This window comes from Cygnus olor, chromosome 1 (assembly GCF_009769625.2).
Source record: "Cygnus olor isolate bCygOlo1 chromosome 1, bCygOlo1.pri.v2, whole genome shotgun sequence".
Taxonomy (NCBI): domain Eukaryota; kingdom Metazoa; phylum Chordata; class Aves; order Anseriformes; family Anatidae; genus Cygnus; species Cygnus olor.
The window spans coordinates 31,193,973-31,218,949 of record NC_049169.1 but is presented as its reverse complement, the minus strand read 5'-3'; the positions used below and the strand labels follow the sequence as shown (position 1 = coordinate 31,218,949).

The following is a 24,977-nucleotide window of genomic DNA, read 5'->3' as shown; positions in this document are numbered from 1 at the left end:
GAAGTCTAATTCATTCATTTTCAGTATGTTCTATTCTGTTTAATTATTTGCTTTACCTAAAGATGGCAACACTACATACACCCTATATGAGAAGCTTTTGTTAAATATAGGGCATATGCTGGAGGCCTTTGAATACATCTGACTTGCAAAACTTCCTACAAGCCTCCTGTTCATTTACACTACAGTAATGCCAACGACATAATAAGTAATGTACAGCATCAAACAACACAAGTGAGAACAATGAATGAAAATGTAAATTAGACCGAGAGCATATTACATTTCAGGCAGAAGTAATATCAATTAAATCTAAATCCCAAATACTACTGTTCTTGGCTGCGATGTTGTGGACTTAACTACTCCTAGAGTGTGAATCACATCTATTTGGATTATTGTAACTAATCTTGGAAAATTAAACATTTGAAATAAGATGATTCTCTTGATAGCTAAGAAAAATACCGTCTTCTTTACCTTATTCCTGGGTTTCTTTTCTCACGTATACTTTAAAAGTCTCTTAAAATACTTAGAAATCTCCTTTTCACTCTCTTGCCTCTTTGGAAGTGGTATCTAGAATGATAAGTCCCATTGCTACAAGAATCCACATTTTCCCACTTTGCTCTCTTTTTTTATTTCAGAGCTTGGATAAGAATCTCAGTCTGTTTTTTTCCTGGTGCTCTGCATTTACTTTGTTAGGGTAGACCATGAATCCTCAGGGGACAAGTGAGAGTATTTCACCCCAGCTCTACAGTTTGTTGAAGAGGTTAAGCCAAAACCAACAAAGGGGTCACACAGTGATCTGTGGAAAGGGAATGCCTCAGACATCATGAGTTTGAGCTGCTGCCTGTGTTGAAATCAGGGGAAAAAACACTATCCTACATTATCCTCTTCTTTATTCAAATTTTAATACACTGAAATACATCAGAAGGTGTTTCTGTGTCATGGAACAACATCTTTCATATTCATGGAAGTTTTACATAGGAGGGACATAAAAGAGACACTCTATTCATAATAAGAGAGAATGCTAATGGTATATTTCAGTAAGAGGAACAATGGTGGTGAATAGCCATAAATGTGTTTAGTAAAATAAACATCTGTTGCATAGAAATAGCAGGAAATATATAGTGTCTTTGGTATTGCATGCACTGAAGAGCTGTGGCTTTTAGCAGGATATTGCAAGAACTCATAAATCTGAAATTCTCTGTATGGATGGAGATAGTTTTCATATTTTATCTCTTCTTTAAGTATGAACTGAGGACACTCCCCTGTAATGGCAAAATGCATCAGCTCACACTCATCACCATGAGGGCAGTCATTCTGACAGTATGCATTAGTGTCAAAAAAATATGACTCCTCCTAGTGTGAACAGCATCATGTCACAGATGAAATACCTCCAGACATTTTGCTCAGAATACTCCCACCTCTTAAACTCTAGCATTTAAGAGGTCAGTTATGCCATTTTCAGGTAATAATAAAGACCAAAGTGAAACTGGGAAAGTGTTCTGGTGAATGAGGGACTTTGCTAACAAGTGTTAGAGCTGAGCAATAATTAGAAAATAAGTATTGAAAAATTTCCTGACACCTGTATGAATAGAGTCTTCCAGACATATTCATTTTTATTTTATAATGCAGTTTGACCTCATCTGTGCTCTTTTCTCCACAACTCATATCATAATTTCACAAAGGTAACCTACAGCCTTGACCTTCCAGAAGAGCCTTCTCTATTTCTGCCCTGTACAATGGTTCCTTCAGGGCTGATGGGGATGGCATATCTGATCTTCAGGAACATAAGACTTTTTTTTGCTCTAGAAGCACAGGCTCACCCTTTGCTGCTCTGCCCTCTGCTAGAATGAGGCTTATTATTGTTCTAGAGAAAAGGATCTCAAAATGAACACATTACTGAGTTCCATGGGACAGTAATTCATGCCTATTAGTCTGCTTATTGCTGTGTCAGATATTAACTTTTTTTCATAGTCATGATAACTAAAAAAAACTAGTTTAAAAAAGGAGAAAAAAAGAGAAGAAACTCAAGAGTCTAATACCACTGCTCATTGTACATATTCAAGCAATCAGCTCATGCTGGATTTATGGAAGTGTAATACTTCTCTAGGAATGAGTGGATGAACAAGTACTCCAGACCACATCCCTTACATCTGTATTCTGTGTAACAGAACTCTCCACCCATTCCCAGGTATCCCACCTTTCTTCAGAAGTGCAGTTATCCTCTTCCTAACCCAAAGGTCCTCCGTGCTTCTTTCCCATTGCAATTATATTCACTCTCCCCTGTTTCCCATTCGTTCCCAATGAACACTCTTCCCTCTCTTCTTTTCCTGATCTCTCCTGACAGCCATTCAGATGGTAAAATTTTAGGTAAAATAATGTAAAATAAAGATGTGGCCAGAAACGCATATGAGAATGTTCTCCCACCATGTTCGTTCCCCATTCATCCTCAACACCCCTCCATACTTCCTGCCCCACTCCCCATCACAACCCTCAACATCCATTGCCATGCTCCATTGCTACTGCAACCTCAGCCTTTCCAGTGTTCTCCCAGCGCTCCTTGCTGCTGCTCTCTCCACACTTCCACAAGTCCCCTGGTGTGTGTCTGCCCAATGTCTGTTCTGGTTACTCCCAGCTTAAAGCTTCTTGTCTATTTTCTGCAAATACTGTCCAGCTTGGAAGTGCAACACTGCTACATGACTAGCTGGTCTGAGCGCACAGAACTATGTTCTCCACCCTGCTCTCAATTACAACCATGACTTCTTTTATTAGATCCTACTTGCACAACCCATATGTAACACCAAACCACTTTAGTAAATTAAGAGTTACCATTGATGTCAGTGGCTTTATTACAAACCCCAATGTCCTCTGCTTATAATTTTAAGCGTAATGTGTGCACTATGTAGAATTACGTTTTATATGGGACGCTGTGCTAGTTCGTATTGAGATCTTCACTATGATCTGTATCTTGTTACAATAACCCCAGACTATTACATATATCTCATGGAGACAAAAATATATATAATGAAATATGGAACCGAGTACTAGAAATTAAAAGAACATTTATTCATATGCTTCTGTCACAAAGATGCAATCTGTGAGGTTACTCTGCATTTGTCTATGTTCATTTTGGAACATGGAGTCTACCATCAAGCAGCTGACAACTTAAATATCAAAGCAAATCACTAACAAACTAATGCCCAAATCCCTTTTCTGGAATGCAGCCAAAGTAAGCCGGCTGTACACTGCAGAGTTCATCAGCATGCGCTGTGCACTGATGATGTAAGACTTCCCTGCTGGAGAGCTATGGCTGTTTGTAGTTGCACCCACCCTGTGGCTGTTTTCATCTTTGTACAAGGGCATGAACAATTTTTACCAGTGGTACCAGTAGCTTTTACCAGTAGTTCTGGACCAGAAAAACATGCCTTGAAGCTCTTTCTGATGTGGAGAATAGAAACCATGAACAAAACATTGTCTTGCACAATAGCACTGTATCTGTTTTATTGGATTCTGGGCATTTGTCACCTAGTCTCACTTACTATAGGATTTGTGGGTGAATTATATTAATAACTGCTGATAATTTAAATGGGCCATGACTTACAATTTCATGTCCGTGTTGACAATTACACCCAAAACTTAATTTCATTATGTTTTGAGAAGGTAGAGATAGGCATTCAATTGTGTAACACAGACAACATTTGTTTGTGAAATAATGACTTTTTTTCAGTTGATTAGTGGGTACACACCAGTTAATGTCTTAGTAATGAAGTACATAGCACCAAAAATAATCTGTTTCTCAAGACACGAAATCTGGACAGCAAACAATAACTAAACAGAAGTGAACTCTAAGAACTAGAATGTTACAATAGGAATTATTCTTGCATTTAACTACTGAAATTCAATTAATGAGAAAACATGCAGTGTCACCTCTAAACTCACCTGATATCCTTCCACAGATTTCTCAGAAACATGGTGCCAAGAAACAGAAATTTCAGAAGATGACAAAACTTTTACGCTCACATCTGTGGGTACCTCAGTTGGAGCTGGAAGAAAAAACATGTTAAATATCCAATCTCATCCAGTGATATTGTTATGTTCACTTTGAGGGGTTTCTCTCACTTCAGGACTTTGTATTATTTTCTTGATATCAGTGTGTTAGTCTTCAATGTGCTTTTACATGAGTAAATTTTAAATTCAGTGATGATCTGTATGGGAAAGGACTCTATAAAAACAAAGCAATGATCCTATTACTTGGCTTAGACTATGTATTTTTATGCTTCAACAGATTCCATTCTGAAATTTGTGTAAATTAAAACCTGGCTTTGATAAAGAACTGATTGAAGCATTCAGTGATCTTTTACTAAATTGGACAGCAGTTGACAGATTAAAACTTATATATCAAATATTTTTAAGCTAGCTACACACAAATATTCATGTGTATATCATTTAATCACAATGACACAAAGTTTTTATGAGACTATATATTAGATACAGAGCTGGCTAGTGGGGCTTATAAATCTGAACATATGTGTGAAATAATCCAAGAGCATCCTTCCATCAGCCATTCATCAGACAGTTGATTTTGTTTGTTTTCTCACTTTTGGACACCAGCCAATGCAGAATACAGATCACTATAATGTGACATACGTTTATTCAGGGCTCAGAAAACTAAGTTCTAGGTAAATTATACAAAGGTGTTAATTTCGCTGCTGCTTTCATTTTAAGTAAGGTAAGGAATTTGAAAACTCATAAACTTAGCAATGTCTACAAAAGAGAAAGTTTTCCAAGCTAAGGACAATTCTCTTTTGCAAATCTTTTGAAACAAGTTGCAACAGACAGGCATGACAGCCTGAGCTGAGGAAAGCTTTCATATACTTAATCTTCCAACCGGGCATCAAGTCAACTATGCATCAAAACAGCCACTGTTAAGAAAAAATCAGCTACATCTCTTATGAAAATAATCCTGGGCAACAAAATAATCTTATATGCAAAGTTACCTTTTGTAATTGTCTTTCACTGTCTGTTAATAATGCAAATGCATAATTAAAAACGACACATTATTGCAAAATTGTTTTCACAATGACAGGCATTTAGATAAGCAAAAGGTCTGGGCACTTACTGCTAGCAATCGTTACTCTGCAATGGAAGGTATGACTAGCAGTTGTCAGATATGGAACTTGGCTTAAAATATGTGGAAATGCAGAAATTCCACAGTCACGAAAGTGAATAAAGATGTCTACAATTATAACTAGACACAGATACATTACAAAACACACTGTTTAATAGAAATGCTGTCGTTATATATAAGTATGCATGCACATTTATACATAACAGTATGGAATACTGTATATTTCTTTAAAATCCCACTACTGTCTTTGAGAGGTTGTGATTTCTGACAGTAGCAAAATCCCTTGCTATTTCAGAGGTACAGAGGTACAGGTGGAATAGATGTGATCATCTCATCCAGTTCCAAATCAGTGACAGACTCTTTATTGTTTCAATTACAGAATTTGCCAAAATGTTTCATATTGAAAAGTTCCAACTGACAGGGATTTTGCTGATACAATACTCTAGACAATAATTCATCTGCTTATGCTTATTCATTAACTCTATGTAATTTATATCCATATTTGGCATTTATGTACTACAAATATTTTGCAGTCTTTTCTGAGCCAGAAAGATGACATCAGCTGCTTTTCTTCAATCTTCTAATTCAGCAATTCTACCAATAAAAAAAATAAAGTGTGCTTCCAGTATGTCCTCTTCTCTGAAAAATAGTGACCATTGCACAAGTTTCTTTTAAAAGTATAATTTTACAAAGTTAAAGCTGGAAGCCAGCAAGCATGCTACATGGTACTGAGGTGACTTTGTGCAAGTCCTGGTGCCAGCAGAAAACCGCAAAATGCTGTTTGTATTAACTTTTAACTGGATTAACTGGAAAAAATCTTTCTAACTTGTTCTGCAGTTCCTGTGTTTTGATATGGTCCTTAAAGAAGGTCATAGCACGAGAGCTGTTAACATTACTAGTAAGGTTTAGAGCACCACGAATCTGACAGTTTTGGTGCTTCTTGTGGTTGAAATCAAATAAAAGAAGGTTCAATGAGCTATTGCTTTTGCTGCCTGCATCTGGCATCATTTGTGCACAAGTTTTTCTATCAATAAAGTGCCTGATCTTTGCTAAATTGTGCTAAAATATCAGCAACCACAGAAGTGATATCTTTATCTGGAAACTGGCACTACTGCCCATTTACTTTTCTTCTTCCTTTTGGAGCTACTAGGCTCTGCCATGTCTCTGAACTTAGAGAGCTATACAAACACACTCCCATGCCTGACATGGTTAGTATAAGCCTAACATAAACATATGGGAGCTTATCAGTCAGCTGTCGATAATGTCTTTGAGAAAGGATGGATACTGAAATGTTATTTGGCAGATATGGCTTTTATTACACCATAGCAATTTATTAACTCATTTAGACAATTGCAGAAAGAATCATTCTTTGCTGAAGCAGCTGTTGAAGATGATATCCTAAGGTATGCTTTTCTGATAAAAAGGATTAATATTAATCACTTCAGAAAGCTAAGTGTTACTAGCTTGAATCCTGAATTATCATAAGAAACAAAAGGACTACTTTATCTTTTCTCTGTGTGTGGGCGATCTGTGTGCAAAGTTCCCATTAGTCCTAATGGGAAGCATGAACATAAATCTCCCGTAAAGTACACAGAGTAAAGAATAGAGTCGGAAGTGTGAGAATGTGGCCTTGTTATCATATCCCTCCTCTTGGCTCTTTGGTCTGGATCTGCTAACTTTGTGAAGGAGGGTCTGTTCTACAGAAAGAAAAATATGAGCAATTATTTGGAGTTTTGGCAGAAATTAATAAACTGTATTTTTTTAAAACAGGCTTCAGTGATTATGTTGCAATTACGATATTGTATATACTTCTTCTGATTTAAGGTAAACCTTCTTCTAGTGCTTTCCCTCTCCTGCTAAGTTCAGAAATGTCATTTAAACTTCAGAAGTAAAGATCACAGCATGTGAAATAATTCCAGCAAGAACTAAGAAAAAGATTTTAGTGAAATGTCAAAGAGGTTTTCATTAAATTATTCACTCGGTAGCTCAAGCATCCAAACCAGAGTAAAGAATGTGGCAGGGCTAATTTATATTAGACTCTAAACACACTTGAAATATGACTAAATAGAACTGAGCCATCATTATTTCAGAATTTTTGGGCTAAATTCTGATACTGACCTACTAGAATAACAGGCTTTAGTGTGGTCTGTTAAAAAGAAAAAAAAAACAAACACATACATATGTCAACCACATGTATTAAGATCACAGAGACAAAATTGATAGATAATGATGTAAATGTTTTAGGTAAAAAATATGAAGATGGGAATCTATTTTTAAAAGATTCTTAACTCTTTTAACAAGAAGTGTGAAAAATCTTGAATGCTTCTTCATATTGCTCATTAAGACAGCAAGTACAACCAAGTGTTCTCCACTGTATAGAAAGTAGAGTTTGAGGTTCTTTATTATGACCTACAAGTGTTTTGTGAGTGAGATATACCCTCCTTGCTGAAGGATAGTTGGTATATTGATCAGTGACAGGGACCTGGATTTCTCTAATGATGTTGGTAGCACTGATTTGGGCCCTCAGTGTGAAAATTAACTGGAACTTTTACTCACCATCTTGAGCTGAATAAATGACAGCAGTGAGACTGAATGGTCCATCCCCTTTGTTGTTAAAAGCTTTCACTTTTACTTGATACTGGGTCGAAGGTGGCATCGATTCATCTTTGTGGACGTACCGTCCAATTTCAGGATTAGTAACTGTAACTCTTCTCCATTCTTTCTCACCAAATGGCTTGAAAGCCACTATGTAACCAAAGTTATTGCCATAGTGGTATTCTCTTGACAAAGGCTAAAGAGGCAAAAGATAAAACATTGATTATTGTAGACAATCAAATAGATAGATCTCTAAAGAAGAACAAATAATACAGAAAACATCAGTAAGTGTGCTGTAAAAAAAAAAAAAGAACTAAAGTTTCATTTTCTTCTGTTTTACTTCTATGGTTTACTCGCATCCCCTTTAAAACTGTGCCACCTTCATTATCCAGGTCTGTAGTAGTAGTTCATTTGCTACTAGTACATATGTGGATGAGTACAGTACTCATCCATACTCACTATAAGACACATAAAGTTATTGCCTACAGAAAGAAACCAAGAAGAATTATGTACTAAACCATCGTCAACTGTAGCTAGGAAAAAAAGACTTTCTTAAGGAGTACGTGAGAGAAGATATGAAACACAGACACAGTATGCAAGCATCTGGGTCCACCTGCACATCTAGAGATACCTGTGCAAGACAGAAAAAGAAAATTCTAATGGCTGGTCTAAATTATATTCATTAACCTAAAGTTGGTCATCTAGGCCACCTGCGCAGTTGATGAAGAGAGACTAGTAAAAGAATGATTAATCCTACCTCTTTTTAGTGATGATGGAGGGGGTACAGTTAGCTGGTTTAGACTACCTATCTAACTTCTAATTGGTAAAAGTTTAAGTGAAAATGACTTCCACTTTCAGCATGACCATTAAAGGTATCTATCCAAAGATATTTCCTGAAACTACAATTGACTTCCTATATGTAGAAATACTGGAAAATACAAAATTACAGAAGACCATCTGCTATAAAACAAAACTCTTTCACTTACCAAAGCTCTACATTCAGTGATTCTTCATCAGTCCGTGCAGCCTTAATCAAAACTACCAGATAGTGTGGCCAAAATCATGTCAGTAGTGCACCTGAAAGCTGACTGAAAGTATTCTTTCAAAACAGACCTCCTGCATTATGTTTTCCCATCCTGTAAACCTCACAGAGATGAAATAGCTTATCTTAAGGCAAAGATCCTGGAACAGTATAACAGATACTAACTATTGTCCTTAAGCTGTTCGGTTACTTGTGTAGCACTTCAGATAAAATTCGAGAAACCTGTCATGCCAAAAGGGAGATGGATATTTGCTGTCTAGTTGTGATGCTAAGCACATGTCATTTAAATTTAGATTCCCAGACAACCCTGCAATTCAAAATGTAGAAGATTTCATATATTGGGTCACCTTTGATAGCTAGTCTTCCAAAATTATCATTGCGTGCAGCCGCCTAAATTCAAACAGAATCCTATCCAAAGTAAGCAGCCTGGATAAGTGGCCCTAGAATGATTTTCAGCCAGAGAAAACTTTAGAAAGCCAGGACTGACACTTTAAAATTATGTTCTAAAAAGTCTTGAAAATTTGAATGAGTCAAATGACTTCACATAATAAGGCATAAGTAGCTGAAGAGTTTGAAGTATTCACTAAAAACTTTGAAAAATGAAATAGAAGAGGGAAAGGCAAACAGGATAAAAATGAGGAATGGACATGCCACTCCTAGCTCTTTCTTGGTTCTTCTTCCCAAACAAGTCATAGAAGAGCTTTGATTGCATCTCTGGCTGTCTCATTCAACGTGGGCTTATGAGTCATAGCAAAAACTGAAAGGGGGTTGGCAGCAGCATGTGAATCTACCATACATTTTGTTCTTTTCTTAATTAAGGACTACTTTAAGTAGTATATGCAAATGTTAGCACATTTTGGGGAATCAATATACAGCTTTATCTTAGCCTTACAGACAGATTGGTGTCTATCTATCCTGTGTCAGACAGGCTCTGTAAATCTAATGCCTCCATTCAAAAACACTTGCTAGGCATAGTAGTAGAAGATTTTTGAAAGTAAATATTTGAAGCCATGCTTAAATTGTCTAGCTAAATGAGTTACTCATTATAGAACACATGTAAAATCATGACATTAGGTAAGAGAAATAATTGGAATATAAATCTACTTGGGCATATAGGAAGGAGTGAAATGATCTTGTACTTCTTGCATTAGTCACTCTCCTCCTGGTTATAATTTTTTTTTTTTTTTTTTCATTTGGTCACAGACAATTTTTCACTGTACTCACAATGCCAGGAGTCTTTACCCGAAATGCAATAATTCAGACACATCTACTTCTTGCCCTATTGTTAGTGGAACTAAGAAATAAACTTTTCAATATATTTTAACAGCAATATAGATCTTACTTTTCCAGAAAACTTGAATTAACTTAGAAATCTTTCTCAGCTAAACTTAGCTAGGAAAAGGTTTTAGAAAACATCTTAATTTTTTGAACATTTTATTCAGTTATTTTGGTGTTTAATATTTTATCTCTGTCCTTCTATCCCTTTCTTTATTTTGCTTAATACGTAATCAATACACACAAATGAACGGCTTGGAAAAAAAGAACAAAGATATCACTGTGTGGATATCAGTAAATGGCTAAATTGTGGCATGAGGCAAGATTGTTTTTGTGTTACCGGTCACATTAGCATAAAATAAAATATAAAATATAGAAGAATTTCCTTAAAAATCCAGTTATTAATTATGACGGGCTGGTTTACAGAATGGTAATGTCTTCTTTGTTTCATCACAGAATCACAGAACTGTAGGGGTTGGAAGGGACCTCGAAAGATCATCAGGTCCAACCCCCCTGCCAAAGCAGGTTCCCTAGAGCAGGTTGCCCAGATAGGCGTCCAGACGGGCCTTGAATATCTCCAGAGAAGGAGACTCCACAACCTCCCTGGGCAGCCTTTTCCAGTGCTCTGTCACCCTCACCGTGAAGTTCTTTCGCATGTTGGTGAGGAACTTCCTGTGCTCCCTTTTTTGACCATTGCCCCTTTTCCTATCCCCACAAACCACTGAAAATAGGTTGGCCAAAAAAAGCTTATACATCTGTACACATCTGTACACAGCACATTAAAATCACAACTAAGATGTTATACTTTTAATTGTTTGAGAATCTGCATGCTATTCAGACTTCAACTTAATAAAAAGGCTCAGAGAGATATATGTAGAATTTTCAAATGCAGTTAGTTACATCAATGCATTATCATAGCCAGTACTTCTTGTGTTTCAGTCTCTTCAAAACATATTCAGAGAGCGTTTTAGGCCATGTTTTAGAAATGTCCAATACATAAACATCTAAAATATCATACTCCACATTTCTTTTTATGTATTTTTATGAGAAAAGTCTGAAAATCCACAGAGTGTATACAAATCCTGCTCTCACAGGAGCCAATGACAAACCTTCTGTAGATCTCAGGAGCAGCAAGATCAGACCCAAGAAGGTATATGCTTCATTCCATCTCAGTGCGTTACTTACCATCCATGTTATTGTCAGCTCTCGATTGCTTCCACCCCCTCCTCCAACATCAGAAGGAGCCACATTAGGAGCTAGAAAAATAGAAGAGACAAGAACAATGAATACAGAGTATGCAGTCATTAAAAACCAAAACAAACAAACAAACAAAAAACCACCAACAGTATTATTTACTTCTCTTTTTATCAGCAAAGCCGATGAGCACACATGGCCCACACAATTAAAATAATGATAGTCTGTAATAACTGTGAGTCTGCAGTCTTGCCAAGACTAATGTATAGCTACTGCTACAGGAAACATACCAGTTCTTACCGTAGTTAGCAATCAATCACTCTTCTTTCTAACCATACTCTCTATAAATATTTAATTTAATATTTAGAAATGCAACACTCCTTGTAGGCCTTAAGAGAAACACAGTGTTTTGTTCTTGTGTTTCTTCAGATGCTGATATTCCAAGGGCTCAAGCACTCAGGGCATGAACATGTATTTACCCTAACAGACTGTGATTAGTTCCATCTGTTTCAATGGATTTACCCACAATCTGTAATGTTAAACCCACGGTTACGTTTTTGAAGCATCGTCATCCCACTCCTATTCTAGTTTAGATGAGTGGCAAGTGTCTTCTTGACTGGCATGGGTAGATACTCAGAATTGAAGCTGGCCTAGTACTTCAGTCATTTACTAATTAACTGCATTTCACACTGATGTTCTGTGGGACGCAACAACCTGTTGATCTCTCATTGATGCGCAGCTGAGTGGTAAGGTAAGATACTCTCAAGAGCTCCATTACAAGTCATTCCTATATTTTCATTTCTGTAAGACTCTGTTACTACCTAAACTCTCTTAACTACAGTAAGCAGCTGAAAACTAAATTTTCTCTTTGGAAAAGATATTTCTCCAAAATTAGTCTCTAAAATGATACATAAAAAAACAAAACAAAACAAACAAAAAAACTTGTCAAGAACCGTCTAATTAATTAAAGACTTTTTTTTTTTCCCACTAAATGTGATGATTGCTATCCTCTTTGGTGTGTGTGTATTTATTTGGTATCTCTGAATACTAAGGACACACACGGTACCACTGCAAACTCAGGAAATAATGTTTAATCCTATTTATTGTACATTAAAGACGCCTTTGGTGATCATGCATTAGCTACATGTTCTAATGACATGAACATGTTCTTTGTGTTAAAACATTCTTATATGGTCAGGCATTTTTCCTATTAATCAGCAAAAGTCACAAGATCATAGAATTATAGAATACCCTGAGGACCCACAAGGAAGGGACCTACAAGGATGCTCTCCAACTATTTAAGTAAGATGTTTGCTGAGGCCTTCTATTTGGGTCAGTCAGTAAGAAACAGGAAAGCAGAAAAGAATTAATGTTTTTATAAAGGAAAAAAAAAAAAAAGTAAAACAAATTTGAAAATGGAATGGTTTTGCATTTGGTGCATGGTTTATATTATTTTTTTCTGGCCTTCCAGAAAACAAATCAGTGGAGAATGAGGCCAAATATACATATTACGATAATTGAAAGGGAAGCTTTTCTTGGAATTATTAACTTATAACCTGACCTTGTTATTACTGAAATACACAGCAGTCGCACTGTCTATTACAAGCACGTAGCTCTGTAGCTAAGTTAGAAACAGAGGTTTGCTAGAATGCTTAGGTAGTCAAAGAACATACACAGGCTGCCAGAGGAGAGAAAAAAAGACAGTCTAGTGTCTTACAAATCACCTTTTTCAGGAGAGTTTCCCTCAATCTCTCTCCATTAAAACCAGGTTTCTCCCTTCATTAATACCAGGTTATGAATTCAGACAGCAACACTTAGAAAATTACTATAATGCATCCAGGAGCTAAAATACATAAAAGCAGCCTTTGATCAATTGAATTTCAAGAAGTCTCTGTGAAATAATGTGTGTTATTGACTGAACAAGTAGATTTATTAGGAAAAAAAACTTTTTTTTCCTTTTTTTTTTTTTTTCCCATAGGACATATTCTTGTCATGCTAACAGAGAATGTTAATGAAATTAAAGTTCTACAAGAAGAGAGGCTTCAGAACTGGAAAAGACATTGATAACATTAGAGTTTAGCAGACACCATTGGTTGGTCACAGTACAGCAGAGATACAGCATTGTTTGTTGCTGTTTAACACAGAACAAATGTTAAAAATAACTGCAATGTATGGAAATGGATTGTTGTTTACACAATAAAATATTTAACTTCTCCAGGTTTACATGAAAATGCAAAGTACTGGTTCTGTAGCACCCTGGAAGTTGATACTGCAACCTGAATGCTACTGTTGGTGCTTATAACAAATTCCAGCTCCTGGCAGGAAATGCTCTTGGGCTCAGAAGTTTATCTGCAAACTCTTACAGATTTATACTCTGTTTTGGCATTGCAAGAAGTCCTGTCTGATGCTTAGGAAGCTTATGCTAACATTTTGCTTCATTTCACCAAAAGTGTCTATCACAGTCTGCCAGAGCTGACAATGGTGCTGTGCACTGGGAATGAGACAACAGACTAAACAGACTACATCTTGCAGAGGCATTGCAACCTGCTACAAAAGTGGCAGATAAGCCATTTTGGGGGTGTGTGGAAGGAGGCTAAAACAAACTCCACGAATGTGGCACTGCAAACTGCAGGACACTACTGTGCTCACTACCTGTGAGCACTACTTCCGAGCCCCCACCTCCCCACAACCTTTCTGTCTCCTTTCTGACATTTCAGAAATGTCTGTTGTGCATCCAGCACTCCAAGGAGCACACCCAGATTTCTCATTTAGATGCCTGGGCCATGTTCAAGTACAGCTGTTGAGTCAGAAAACATGCGAAGCTAATAGTCAATTTTATAGACAGTAATTTCCTTTTAATTTAAGTGTTAAAGTTCTGTGGATTTTCTTTCCCTGTCTAGATTAATTTAACAAATCTGTATTTCCTTCCTCCCTAAGCAACACATTTTTTAATGGACCAGATGCAGATCTTTATTAACAAATGTTTTGATATTTGCAATGCAAATGTATTTTATTTTGAAAATGCTACCTAATCAAAGCAATGACCTAGCAGGTATAATTGCAAAATTTCATTTTTTTCACTTGCATTTTGCATTTTGAGTTTGCAACCTCAAGCTATGGGACAACTGCTTTTTAAAAACTATAAATATATCAAGCTGCACATGGGTGCTAATATGCATTGAGGAGGATATACTGGTACACAGGCTTTGTTGGATACAATCTTGTAGCAGTGATACATTACTTCCTAGAGCACTGCTGTTATCTCCATTGTACAGTCCAAACAGAACGTACTATCTTGAATAATTACATCTAATTCTTTATTCTTAAGAATCCATTTTAAAAGGACCTGCCCAAGACTGAAGGATATTCTTGAATATGCTCAGAGGTTTTAACACTAAGCAATTAGACTGATAAGGGCCTGTGTTATGTCAGATAATGTCACACCTCTCATGTGGAATAAGAAGACACAAGACCAAACCTTCCGTCACAGAAAAATAGTGTTATACTGTAAGACACACATCCTGTCATGTATCTTTTAGTTATAATATAAACCAAATAGCAAAAGGACATTTTCCTTGTCAGAAACATGCATCTTTCTTTCTTTTTTTCTTTTTTCTTCCTGAGCCCTGAATCCCATTGCAAACAAGGCAAGTGCATGCATTTATGTACACCAGCTCAAGGATAGAGGTGGGGTACCTCTAAAAGATACAGTATGACTGTTTCAACAATGGAGACAGATTTTCTGTTTTTATCAGGATGTTTCTTTCCTGTCTGATGTAATTCTGGGATATATAGAAAGTCTGGTGTTTCCTCATTAAAATCTACAGTAGCTGGTGACTAAAAATATATTCTGGATTTGCATCTTATGATTTTTCTTTTTTTTTTAAAGCAAATAAAATTACTAAATTGACAGGAAAACGTGAAAATAAAAAGCACACCAAAAAAATGACATTTTCTGTTTACGTACGAGCGCCTTCAGTTCTAATTCTCTGTGATGGCATACTAGGTTCTCCTATTCCCAAAGTGTTTGTCGCTATTATTCGGAACTCATATTCCATCCACGGAATTAAATCAATCACTCTAGCAGACTCCATATTTCCTTCAATATCTGATGGCTCTAAAAGAAATGAGAAATTGCTTTAGAAAACAGCATTTTTACAATGAGGTCAGTCATCAATGAAGTTTTTAAATCCACAAACTGCCACTAATCTGCAACCACACGCATCCAGCTGAAGGAATGCTATACATGAGGGATACCACATTTTATGAGTACTCCTGGCAGTGACTGGGAACTTGGAAAATATGACACTATCTTGGATAAACTCTTACAGACTTGTAAGTTTTAACTGGGTGTGAACTAGCAAAAGAAGTGCATTTAATTATGAAGGCATCCTTATTAATTATATATTGCTGTTGTAGAATTTCATTTTTCCTACAGAAAAACTCAAGGAGAAATCTGTAACACACAAGTAAGAAAATAAAAAATCATGAAATAGACAACGGCTGCACAGGAGTAAATATAGGGACTGAGCAATTGATAGAGTGGTTTATAAAAATGTGGTCATATTTTGATGCACCTTACTAGTGAGTGTGTTACAACCTGCTATCTAGTTCTAATTTAACTAGGAGAAGTGTTCTTATAATTCCTGTGAAAAAGATGTACTGTTGTCATAAGGATGAGCTTCTTTACCATACATGAGAGGCATAACTCATGACTCTTTTTGTCTATAATTCACAGACAGTAGTGGTTGTTTCTGTAGCTGTCTGCAGCTACAGAAAGAGGATTTTCATTTCTTGTGCAGGCCAAGAACTTTGTCAAACTGGAGTCTTTGGGTCAGAAGGAGATGAGAAATAACATATTCTGCACTAGAAAGGTGGCTGATTTGGAATTACAATATGAGCACAATGGCTGCAAAAAAACAGGAATAGCAATGTTACACAACCTATTTACACGTATTTTCATACTGTGAAGTAGAACATACTTCTTTCATAAAACACACTCGGTATTATGCAACCTGAGATGAATTATTTGGCTTGGGAAGGATGGTAGTAGTAGTAATAATAACAATATTTTCAAAGTGCAATGCCAAAGTACGTTTTTTTTTGTTTGTTTCACACATTGAAAATTAACAACATTAAATGACAGCCTAAATACTGATGAGAGATTAATTTGGACCGATCATTGTGGTTTTTTTTCATACAAAAGTGAACACTGAGTCAAACTGGGAGGAGCCCAGAAATTAAGCAATGCACTGGCTTGCAGTGGTTCCAGTGATGGTTACTACGGTGATTTCAGCTATTTTTTGAAGGAATCTATAGAACAAAATTAGTCAGTGTTGTTCAAATGAAAAAGCAATGATTTTGAAAACACTGGAATAGTTCGTTTCAACTTTTCAGAAAGGAAACATTTCTATCTTTCATGCTAGCTTCCTAAAAAATAAATATAAGAATCTAGGTTCCTCCCTGTCCAAAGATGTGAATCCCATTCAACATGCTACAGGATAACATTCTGACTGTATGTCTCAGTGACTATCTCATTAATTACACAAAGCAGAACTTCAGAGATGCAGAGACATGCATCCTGTCGTGCCTATAACACTGCAAATAAGGAATATTCCTGAGAAGTGAGTTTTTTGAGCAGAAGTGTCTGCTCTGAACCAGAGTGAAGATCTGAATCCTGCACTTGTATCTCCTACACAAATGTTTCTAGTTCCAGTAACACGTAGCACAATAGGTGGCAATATCAGAGCTGTCACCCCCTCCTTATATTTTTTTCTTATATCTTCCTATAACCTAGCCTCTCCCCAAGAGCATATTCTTTATTAAAAAAAAAAAAATCAACAGAAAATAAAATATAATTTATCCTGAAAAAAGGGAGGCTGATCCAAATGGATCCTCCCTCCTGCAAACAGTCACTTGAATAAATAACCAATTACTTGAACAACTCTAATTTTTATATTATTTATTGTAAAAGTTCAAAGAAATCTATTCTACATAAATTATTAAACAAGATACCAGAGATAGAAAGGGACTGGAGGACCTCCTAGTTTTATTTTCCAAACTACTTCACCATAAGCCATATACTAGTGCTGGCTGTTGGAGGTAATTATATACAATGAAACTACATATACTACATATTCTAGGAGAGAAATGTGATTTAAGGCAGTAGCTCTATTATTTTTAACCTTTTAATCTAAGAAATTCTCACTAATGTAACAGAGATTTTGAGGTTAATATGTCAATGTCTATTTCTTAGACATATATCTCTGCAGTTTCAAAGGACTACTTAATTAAAATAAAATAGCTGAAACCATTAATTTTCTTAATATTAAGAAATCCTGAGTGTGTGATGCCCTAATTTCACAGGAAAGAACTGAAGTTATAATTTATCAGTGTCATAATGAATTGTATTGATAAATACACTCCATATAGTTTGTAGCAATGCTATCCATCATAAAGCATTCAAAGATACTGGTGTTATTAAAATATTTTCACAATTTATGTATTTTGTTAAATCTTGTAAATAAATACTATATATGTCAGCACATCCTATGGTCAGGTAGGTGTCTCCTCAACTACAATTATGTGGCACACTGATGACATCCAGTGGTTAGAAGGATAATCTTAGCTATGTTTTCTCTAGGGGTGCCAGTTTTAATGCAAATGGTAAGTAGTCTGTTCACAGAAAAAGTAGACAATTTCAGCCAACTTTCTGCACAACAAATACAGAAGTTAAGACATACTTTTTTCATCCAAAGTAATCTGCAAATATATATATATTTAAATTCCAGTAGCTGATGTGGAATATTACAAGCAACAAGGAAAGAGTTTTTTTTAAAAAAAAAAAAAAAAAGGAAAAAAAAAAAAACCACAGCCTGGCCTGTTTTCTGTATACCTTGATATTAACTTCCTAGTGCTGGGAATAAAAATGTTGACAACACACCGATAGGACAGTACCTGCTCCCAAACTCTGTAGCAGACGTTAATAGCATCCCCGTTTTCCTTCTATAGTGGCTGTTTTCTGATTAACAATCAAACATTTAATAACCTATTGGCTTTATTATTTCTGGCATTACTCTTACCTGTTTTGGCATCTTTCCACTCTTCAGACAGAAAAGTTTTTGACTGGATAGTGTATTTAGAAATAGGGCTATGATTGTCTGTTCCACGACTCCACGTAAGTGCTACAGCAGTGTCTCTAATTTCTTCCACTCTTATACCTCCGGGAGGGCCTGGAGGACCTGAGAAAAAATTCAATTCACAGATTAAATATACCAAAAAAGGAAAGTTTATTAATTTTCCTGTTTGCATTTATCAGGTATGAGGCTTTTGGGTCTCACTTTCTATGTAAGAACAGATGGAAAATGTGTTTATACATGCTTTATTATTGTATAGAGTGATTCAGAGGATAACTGTTCTTGCACCAGAAAACTATCAAATGAAACTTCCATTAGTCCTGCCTAACTAGTAATACTGAGAACAGAATTTCTTAAGTGAAAAAGGGATACTTTATAACTGTTGCTGCTCTTTTTTGAACAACAATGAACTCAGAAAAAAATAAAAAAAAATAAAACCTTCCTTTCTAAATACCACCTAATGATAACCTTTTGGAAACCTTAATCTATACTACTGCTTGTTCAGTTTTGGCCTGAACTGTAATTTATACAGAAAATCTTGAGACTTATACTGGAGAGAAATCATACCTTGAAAAAAATTTCTATAAACCTCCTCACATTTCTCTTGGACCCTCATCTTACCCCACACTGGGTAAACCCACCATGAGATTTGAACTTCCTATGAACCAATATAAACTGAGTGAAAGAAAAAGTAGTCACTGTCTCTCTAAAGGCCTACTACGGTCTGCCCATAACAAGAACCTCAAAATCTATGGCAAAATGTGGAATCCATTCCACCCAGTGACCCAAAAGCAGTCTTTTGAACTATAATGGTAAAATCAAACAAACCCTGTATACCAGAATAAATCTACAAAGACCACCAACAAAGAACAGAAGCTGTCAAAGAAAATATTTTTCACTAAACTGTCTCTTCCAGCCTTGATTATCAAGAAGTGTCTATAAAATATTTTCAAAGAATAATCTATTTTTCTTCAAAAGGCTGATACCTGCATTATATTCTAATGAATATAAAATTTCATGAACTAAATATATATGTTTGTTTTATGGCATACTGCTATCTTCCCAACACCCAGCTAAAACCTTCTAGGTAAAAGCTACTTGTCCTAAACCAGTTTACAGTTTCATCCTTACACTCTTCAAGTATCAAATACCATTTCTGCTCATAACAACTCATTAAAATAGCCATGTTAAAATAACAGCAATTATTCTCGATCCATATTTGCTTTAAGTTCATTCGAGAGAAGAGAGTGGTGCAGGCATACACATCTGTGAGTGTCGAAATCTTGATCTGTAAAAGATGCCACAACATTCAGTAAGCTGTGCTAAGAAGAAACAACATCCAAACTTACAGTAATTCTCTAACTCAAAGCTTAACACCTACTTACAAACTAGCCTATAGATATTTTCAGATTATTCTTTTCATACTGACTGTTCTGGTTCTGTTATTATCCATCTGTTTTATATGATACACAGTTATGTGATATGCATTACCAATCGTGTCAAAACAGAGACAATGAATGAGAACTACTGAGAAGTAGTTTCTGATTCCACTTTCAGAGATAACAACAAGCCAACATGACACAGGTAATTATTCAACAATCTGATTGAACAAGTCTCAGAGCACATTAAAAAAGAACAACAACCAAACAAGAAATAACAGGATACATTTATCTGCAGCATGTACAGGGAAACCACAGAAAACCAAAACAAAAACAACTCAACAATAAGAATGGAATTAGATTCCTACACCAAATATAAATACATGTGCCAAACATATCTTTGGGGCTTGGGTTCTTTACTTTCTCCATAAAACTGAAGAAAAAGGAATCAAATGAAATGAACTGAAACAAATAAGAGTATGGAAACGCTCATCGGTACCAAGGTCTTTCTTTCCTGCCTTCTTTGAGAGAGATCTCCTATAGCTTCTCACCTTACTATGAAAGTTTCCGTAAATGGCATGTGTCAAGAAACACCAAAGACCTTCAGGAAAGTGCAACCCCCCCAGGGTAGTCTGTGCCTTCAACAACAGGGAACAGTCCTGTAGGGTTAGAATATAGTGGGCAGAGCTGGGTGCTGGTAAGGGAGTCCTGGACACCACAGGCATTCAGGTGACAAGCTATAGCATACATCCAAGAGTGCATAGGTCTGAACTCCACCCAGACTCCAGAGACAGAGCTGGAGCAGGCACATCTGTAATACAGCTCAGGCCAGGACTGAAAGCCAAGGGCTGAACTTAAATAGGGCTTGTGGGCCCACCATGGTGGGTGTCCTGGATGAGGGTGATCACAGCTATTAAAGCCTGTTGGTGTACTCAGGGGACTGACAGCTTGGTTTTCTGTGCACTACTACCACTATCAATTCTCCTGAACACACCAATTTTAATACTCTAATGTCACAAAGGACAATCCGTATGAACCGTTACAGTGTCCTGTTGACGGAGAAAATATCTTCACGCATCTGCATGAACAGTGTCTATCCCTGAGGTGCTCTGGAACCTAACTCTGTGTTTCCAGACTTTGCTGTTGCCTCTTACCATCAACACAGTGAAATTATAATATCACTTGTGTCATATTTAATCAGATATGGGTATTTAACCCTGAGCCTGTAAAATACTGAGTCTTCCTCTGACAAAAATAGTAGCAAGAAGTTCTCAACACTAAGTAGGATTGTGTTCATAATATTAAAACCTGAAAGTTGAGCATAAAACAAATGCTGATTTCTTCAGCAACATATGCTAAGAATTATGATTCTATTTATAATTACTGGGTTAAAAGGATTATCAGAAGGTTGATAAGGCAGCTGATCTCTCTTTGTTTTGTAAAAGAATTTGCTTACATACTACTACAGCACATGAACAAACCCTTCTCTTCACAGTTTTCTGCATTTTATTCTGCAATTTCACCATACATCACATTTGCTTTGACATTTCACCCCAAACTGATGACATTTCACTGTCTGTTAACACCCAGTGAAAAATAAATCAGAAATATTGAAGTGCACAACATCCATAGATGGCAAAAACTCAGAATCAAGGCACAAGCTATACTCCAGTTACTATCCAGATGTATAGTACAACTGGAATGGGGTCAAAACATGATAGCTGTGCAGACCCAAGTACAAGTTATATCTGATTTGAATTGTCAGCATTACAGAGCATTAGCACTTTAGAAGATGTATCTGGAGGCACAAAATGGAGTAAAAAGCCCAAAGAACATGAATTAACTCATGCTCCTGAAACCACGCATGGAAACGTATTTTGTAGGGTATGTACCATATGAGCACGTACAGTATTTTGAGACTGCAGTAACTCTTACAGATAGAAGAATAAGTTAACAATGGAGTGATAACCTTGACTTCAAATCTCCGTTTTTCTGTCATTTGAAAACCAGGAATCCTTTTAATGTAGGCTTAGTGTTACACACAATAATGTAATCAAAAAAGCATTATGCGAAAACAGAAATGGCTTCTTAAAATATTATAAATTAAGTATATTGAAATGATACAATCTACTTTGCTATTTAATAATAAACACCACATTAAAGTATAAACACCAAATTAAAGTATTTAAAAATTACTTAAACAGAAGGAAAGTATACATAATAAAAATTTTTTATTGATTTCCAGGAAAACACACATTGAGTTAGATATTTAAATGTCTGGAAAAGAACAAGTACCCTGAGCAGTACTTTAAGGACTTCACATTCTGCTTATCTAGATGAAAAACAGAAACATTTCTCTTTTACCTGGAGAACCTTACCTCTTACAACAAGGTCAGCTGAAGCTGAAGAATTGTCAACAATTGTCTGTGCAGTGCACGTGTATCTTCCTGCATGCCGCAGCTGAACGTTTTTAATAAGCAGTTCACCATTGGATTTAATCTGTTAAAAAACAGTACTTAATGAAGCTGGTAAACACCCCTGTATAACTAAGTGATACCTATGATACCTATCTACACATACCTCCCAACCGATATACAGTGGTTGCTATTTCCAAGAAATGAGTGCTTACTTCATGATCAGATCACTCTCAAAGATATATTTGATTTATATGACAGCTGTTGAAAGTGTCCTGTGTTTCTTGAAGAGCTGCTGATCTTTACTACATATGAAAAAACAAATGTCTTTCTTAAGAGATCTGTTCAGTAGGCATTTCTTCAGAAGCTGACATTGCCTATTTTCTACTATTTTAAGACCACATCTGAATATTAGATTTAGTCAGGCCTATTTTTTTTCATAAACAGCAATCAGATGATTCCTCTAAACCATTACATGCTATTTATGCACGTTTGTATGATAACAGTGTCATGGAGACCTACTAACAGAGCCACCAATGCTGTGTGGCTCTTCTTTTACAAACCTAAAACAGCACAAATGTTTTTACTACAGATTGGTTACAAGCAAAGCCCAGATACAGCTCTTACTACATTATGGCTCGGCCTAGCCATCCCTGAGTGGCCAGCTGCCATCCTAGCCTGACCTTGGCCTGGCCTTCTCTCTATGGACCTGCCCTGGTCCTGGGCTGTGCATAGCACTGGCTGCTGCCACTGGACCTACCCCACTTGGGGAAAGCAAGGGCCAGCCATGCTGTCCCCCCTTGCCTCAGCCTCCACAGCTCCATCGCAAAGGGTTTCAGGGAAGCAATTTACCATTCAATGAGGCTCACAGACTCTCCTCCTTCTTTTCCTCCTCCTTTTCCTTCTCATCATCACAGACCCTAATCCTTCCCCAAGACTTTTCACCAATGCTAGACTTGGAACGTCTAACTTCAGACTCATGAATTCCATCTCACAGTCCATCCACTTTAAATTGACAAGCAATAGGCTAACACAAGGATCTGAAAACCTCCAGCAGCGATAACAAAACAGCTGACTCCACTTTAGACTTCTCAAGTTCCTACAGGAGAGCTGTTCCATTATGAAATGCCATTTCTGCTGCAGAAATACCTGTGTATGCTGTTTAATTGCTGGCATGCTTCCCATGCACAATTTTGGACCAAACCCCAGCCAACACGTAGGCACCTAGCACACAAGAGATCTCTGGAAACATGGTTTGCTCCACACTGGTTTGGGAAAGTAGAAAGTTTGGCAAATTTGGTCTTCCTGTACCAGCTGACCTCAGAGCCAGATAAAAGGCACTAGTCTAACTCCCTTTTCCATTGACTTCCCCAAAATATCTGCCGGCAGCCACTGCTGCCAGGTGTATTTGCACCATATACATACTACACTTGCTTCACTGTCACATTGTTGGATGTCTTCCATCTTTTACCTATTCAGTGTTATTTCTATTTACTTAAATGAAAATCAAGTAGGAACATTAAAATAACAAAATAAAATAAAATAAAATAAAATAAAATAAAATAAAAACCCAACAACAACTCAGATTTCTTCACATAATGCTTTGGAAATCTTACTCTTTTGAATTCCTTTTGGAAAACCTTTAGCCCAGGTAGCTAGACATATCAAGAAAAAGCTGACTCTGTTTTTAACTTGCCTAATAAAAGACATTTTATGGGTTTTGTTCTGACTTTTTGGGTTGGTTGTTCTTTTGGGGTTGTTGAAGGTGTTTCCACCTAGCAAATTAACAGAGGAAGTACTTCTCCATTGTCAAAGATTTAAAATCTGTTGGTTCTAATCAGAATATAGCATAAGAGTTTATAATGTCTAAGTATTTCTGTATGATGTTTTAAAATTTCAGTCAATTTCTAGCAGGCTTTTAATATGTAATATATAAAGAGAATAAAACATGATTTTACAGATATACAGAATATGGTATTTAAAATGGAAACAATAAAAATAAATAACTTAGAGGGACATCTTATACTAGGTGTCAGCATTACCTGCATTCACACAAATATAGTGATGGGATTCAGCATTATATAATGAACACTGCAGTACAAAAGGAATTCCTCAACCACAGGAGTCTAATGCAAAGATGAAGTCCTTAGTAATACAGGATCGTAGAATCATTCAGGTTGGAAAAGACCTCTAAGATCATCTAGTCCAACCTTTAACCTAGTACTAAAGTCCATCACTAAACCATGCTACTAAGTTCTAAGTCTACGTGTTTCTTGAAGACCTCCGGGATGGTGACTCAGTCACTTCCCTGGGCAGCCTGTTCCAATGCTGCAAAACTCTTTCAGCAAAGAAAGTTCTCCTAATATCCAACCTAAACCTCCCCTGGTGCAACTTTAGCCCATTTCCCCTCATCACTTGGTGCTTGGGAGAAGAGACCGATCCTCACCTCGCTATGGCCTCCTCTAAGGTAATTGTAAAGTACGATAAGGTCACCCTTGAGCCTTCTCTTCTCCCAGCTAAACAACCCCAGTTCCCTCAGCTGCTCCTCATAAAACTTATTTTCTAGACCCTTCATCAGCTTTGTTGCCATTCTCTGGACACGCTCCAGCACCTCGATGTCCTTCTTGTACTGAGGGGCCCAGAACTGAAAACATTATTCGAGGTGCAGCCTCACCAGAGCTGAGGTCCTGCCTTTGATAAACCCAAGCTGACTGGGCCTGCTCACCAGGTTGCCCTGTAGGTGTTGTGTGATGGCACTCAACCTAATCTGCTCCATGAGCTTCCCCAGCACTGAGGTCAGACTGACAGGCCTAGAGGCCT

The 24,977-nt window shown here is 36.7% G+C and overlaps 1 protein-coding gene across 6 annotated transcripts in view; it reads right to left on the bottom strand.

Moving 5' to 3' along the window:
* The window catches only part of CNTN1 (contactin 1), a 250,764-nt gene that overhangs the window by 25,135 nt on the left and 200,652 nt on the right, over positions 1-24,977 (bottom strand). For 5 of the 6 annotated variants that reach the window (XM_040551249.1, XM_040551253.1, XM_040551250.1 and 2 more), the window contains 6 exons: positions 22,122-22,242; positions 18,311-18,469; positions 15,196-15,345; positions 11,220-11,290; positions 7,679-7,913; positions 3,934-4,037 (listed from right to left, as the gene is read on the bottom strand). In XM_040551249.1, the coding sequence (XP_040407183.1) occupies positions 3,934-4,037; positions 7,679-7,913; positions 11,220-11,290; positions 15,196-15,345; positions 18,311-18,469; positions 22,122-22,242 (840 nt within the window). Of the gene's footprint in view, positions 1-3,933; positions 4,038-6,573; positions 6,820-7,678; positions 7,914-11,219; positions 11,291-15,195; positions 15,346-18,310; positions 18,470-22,121; positions 22,243-24,977 lie in introns of those variants that run through there. The other variant, XM_040551271.1, reaches the window with a different exon arrangement.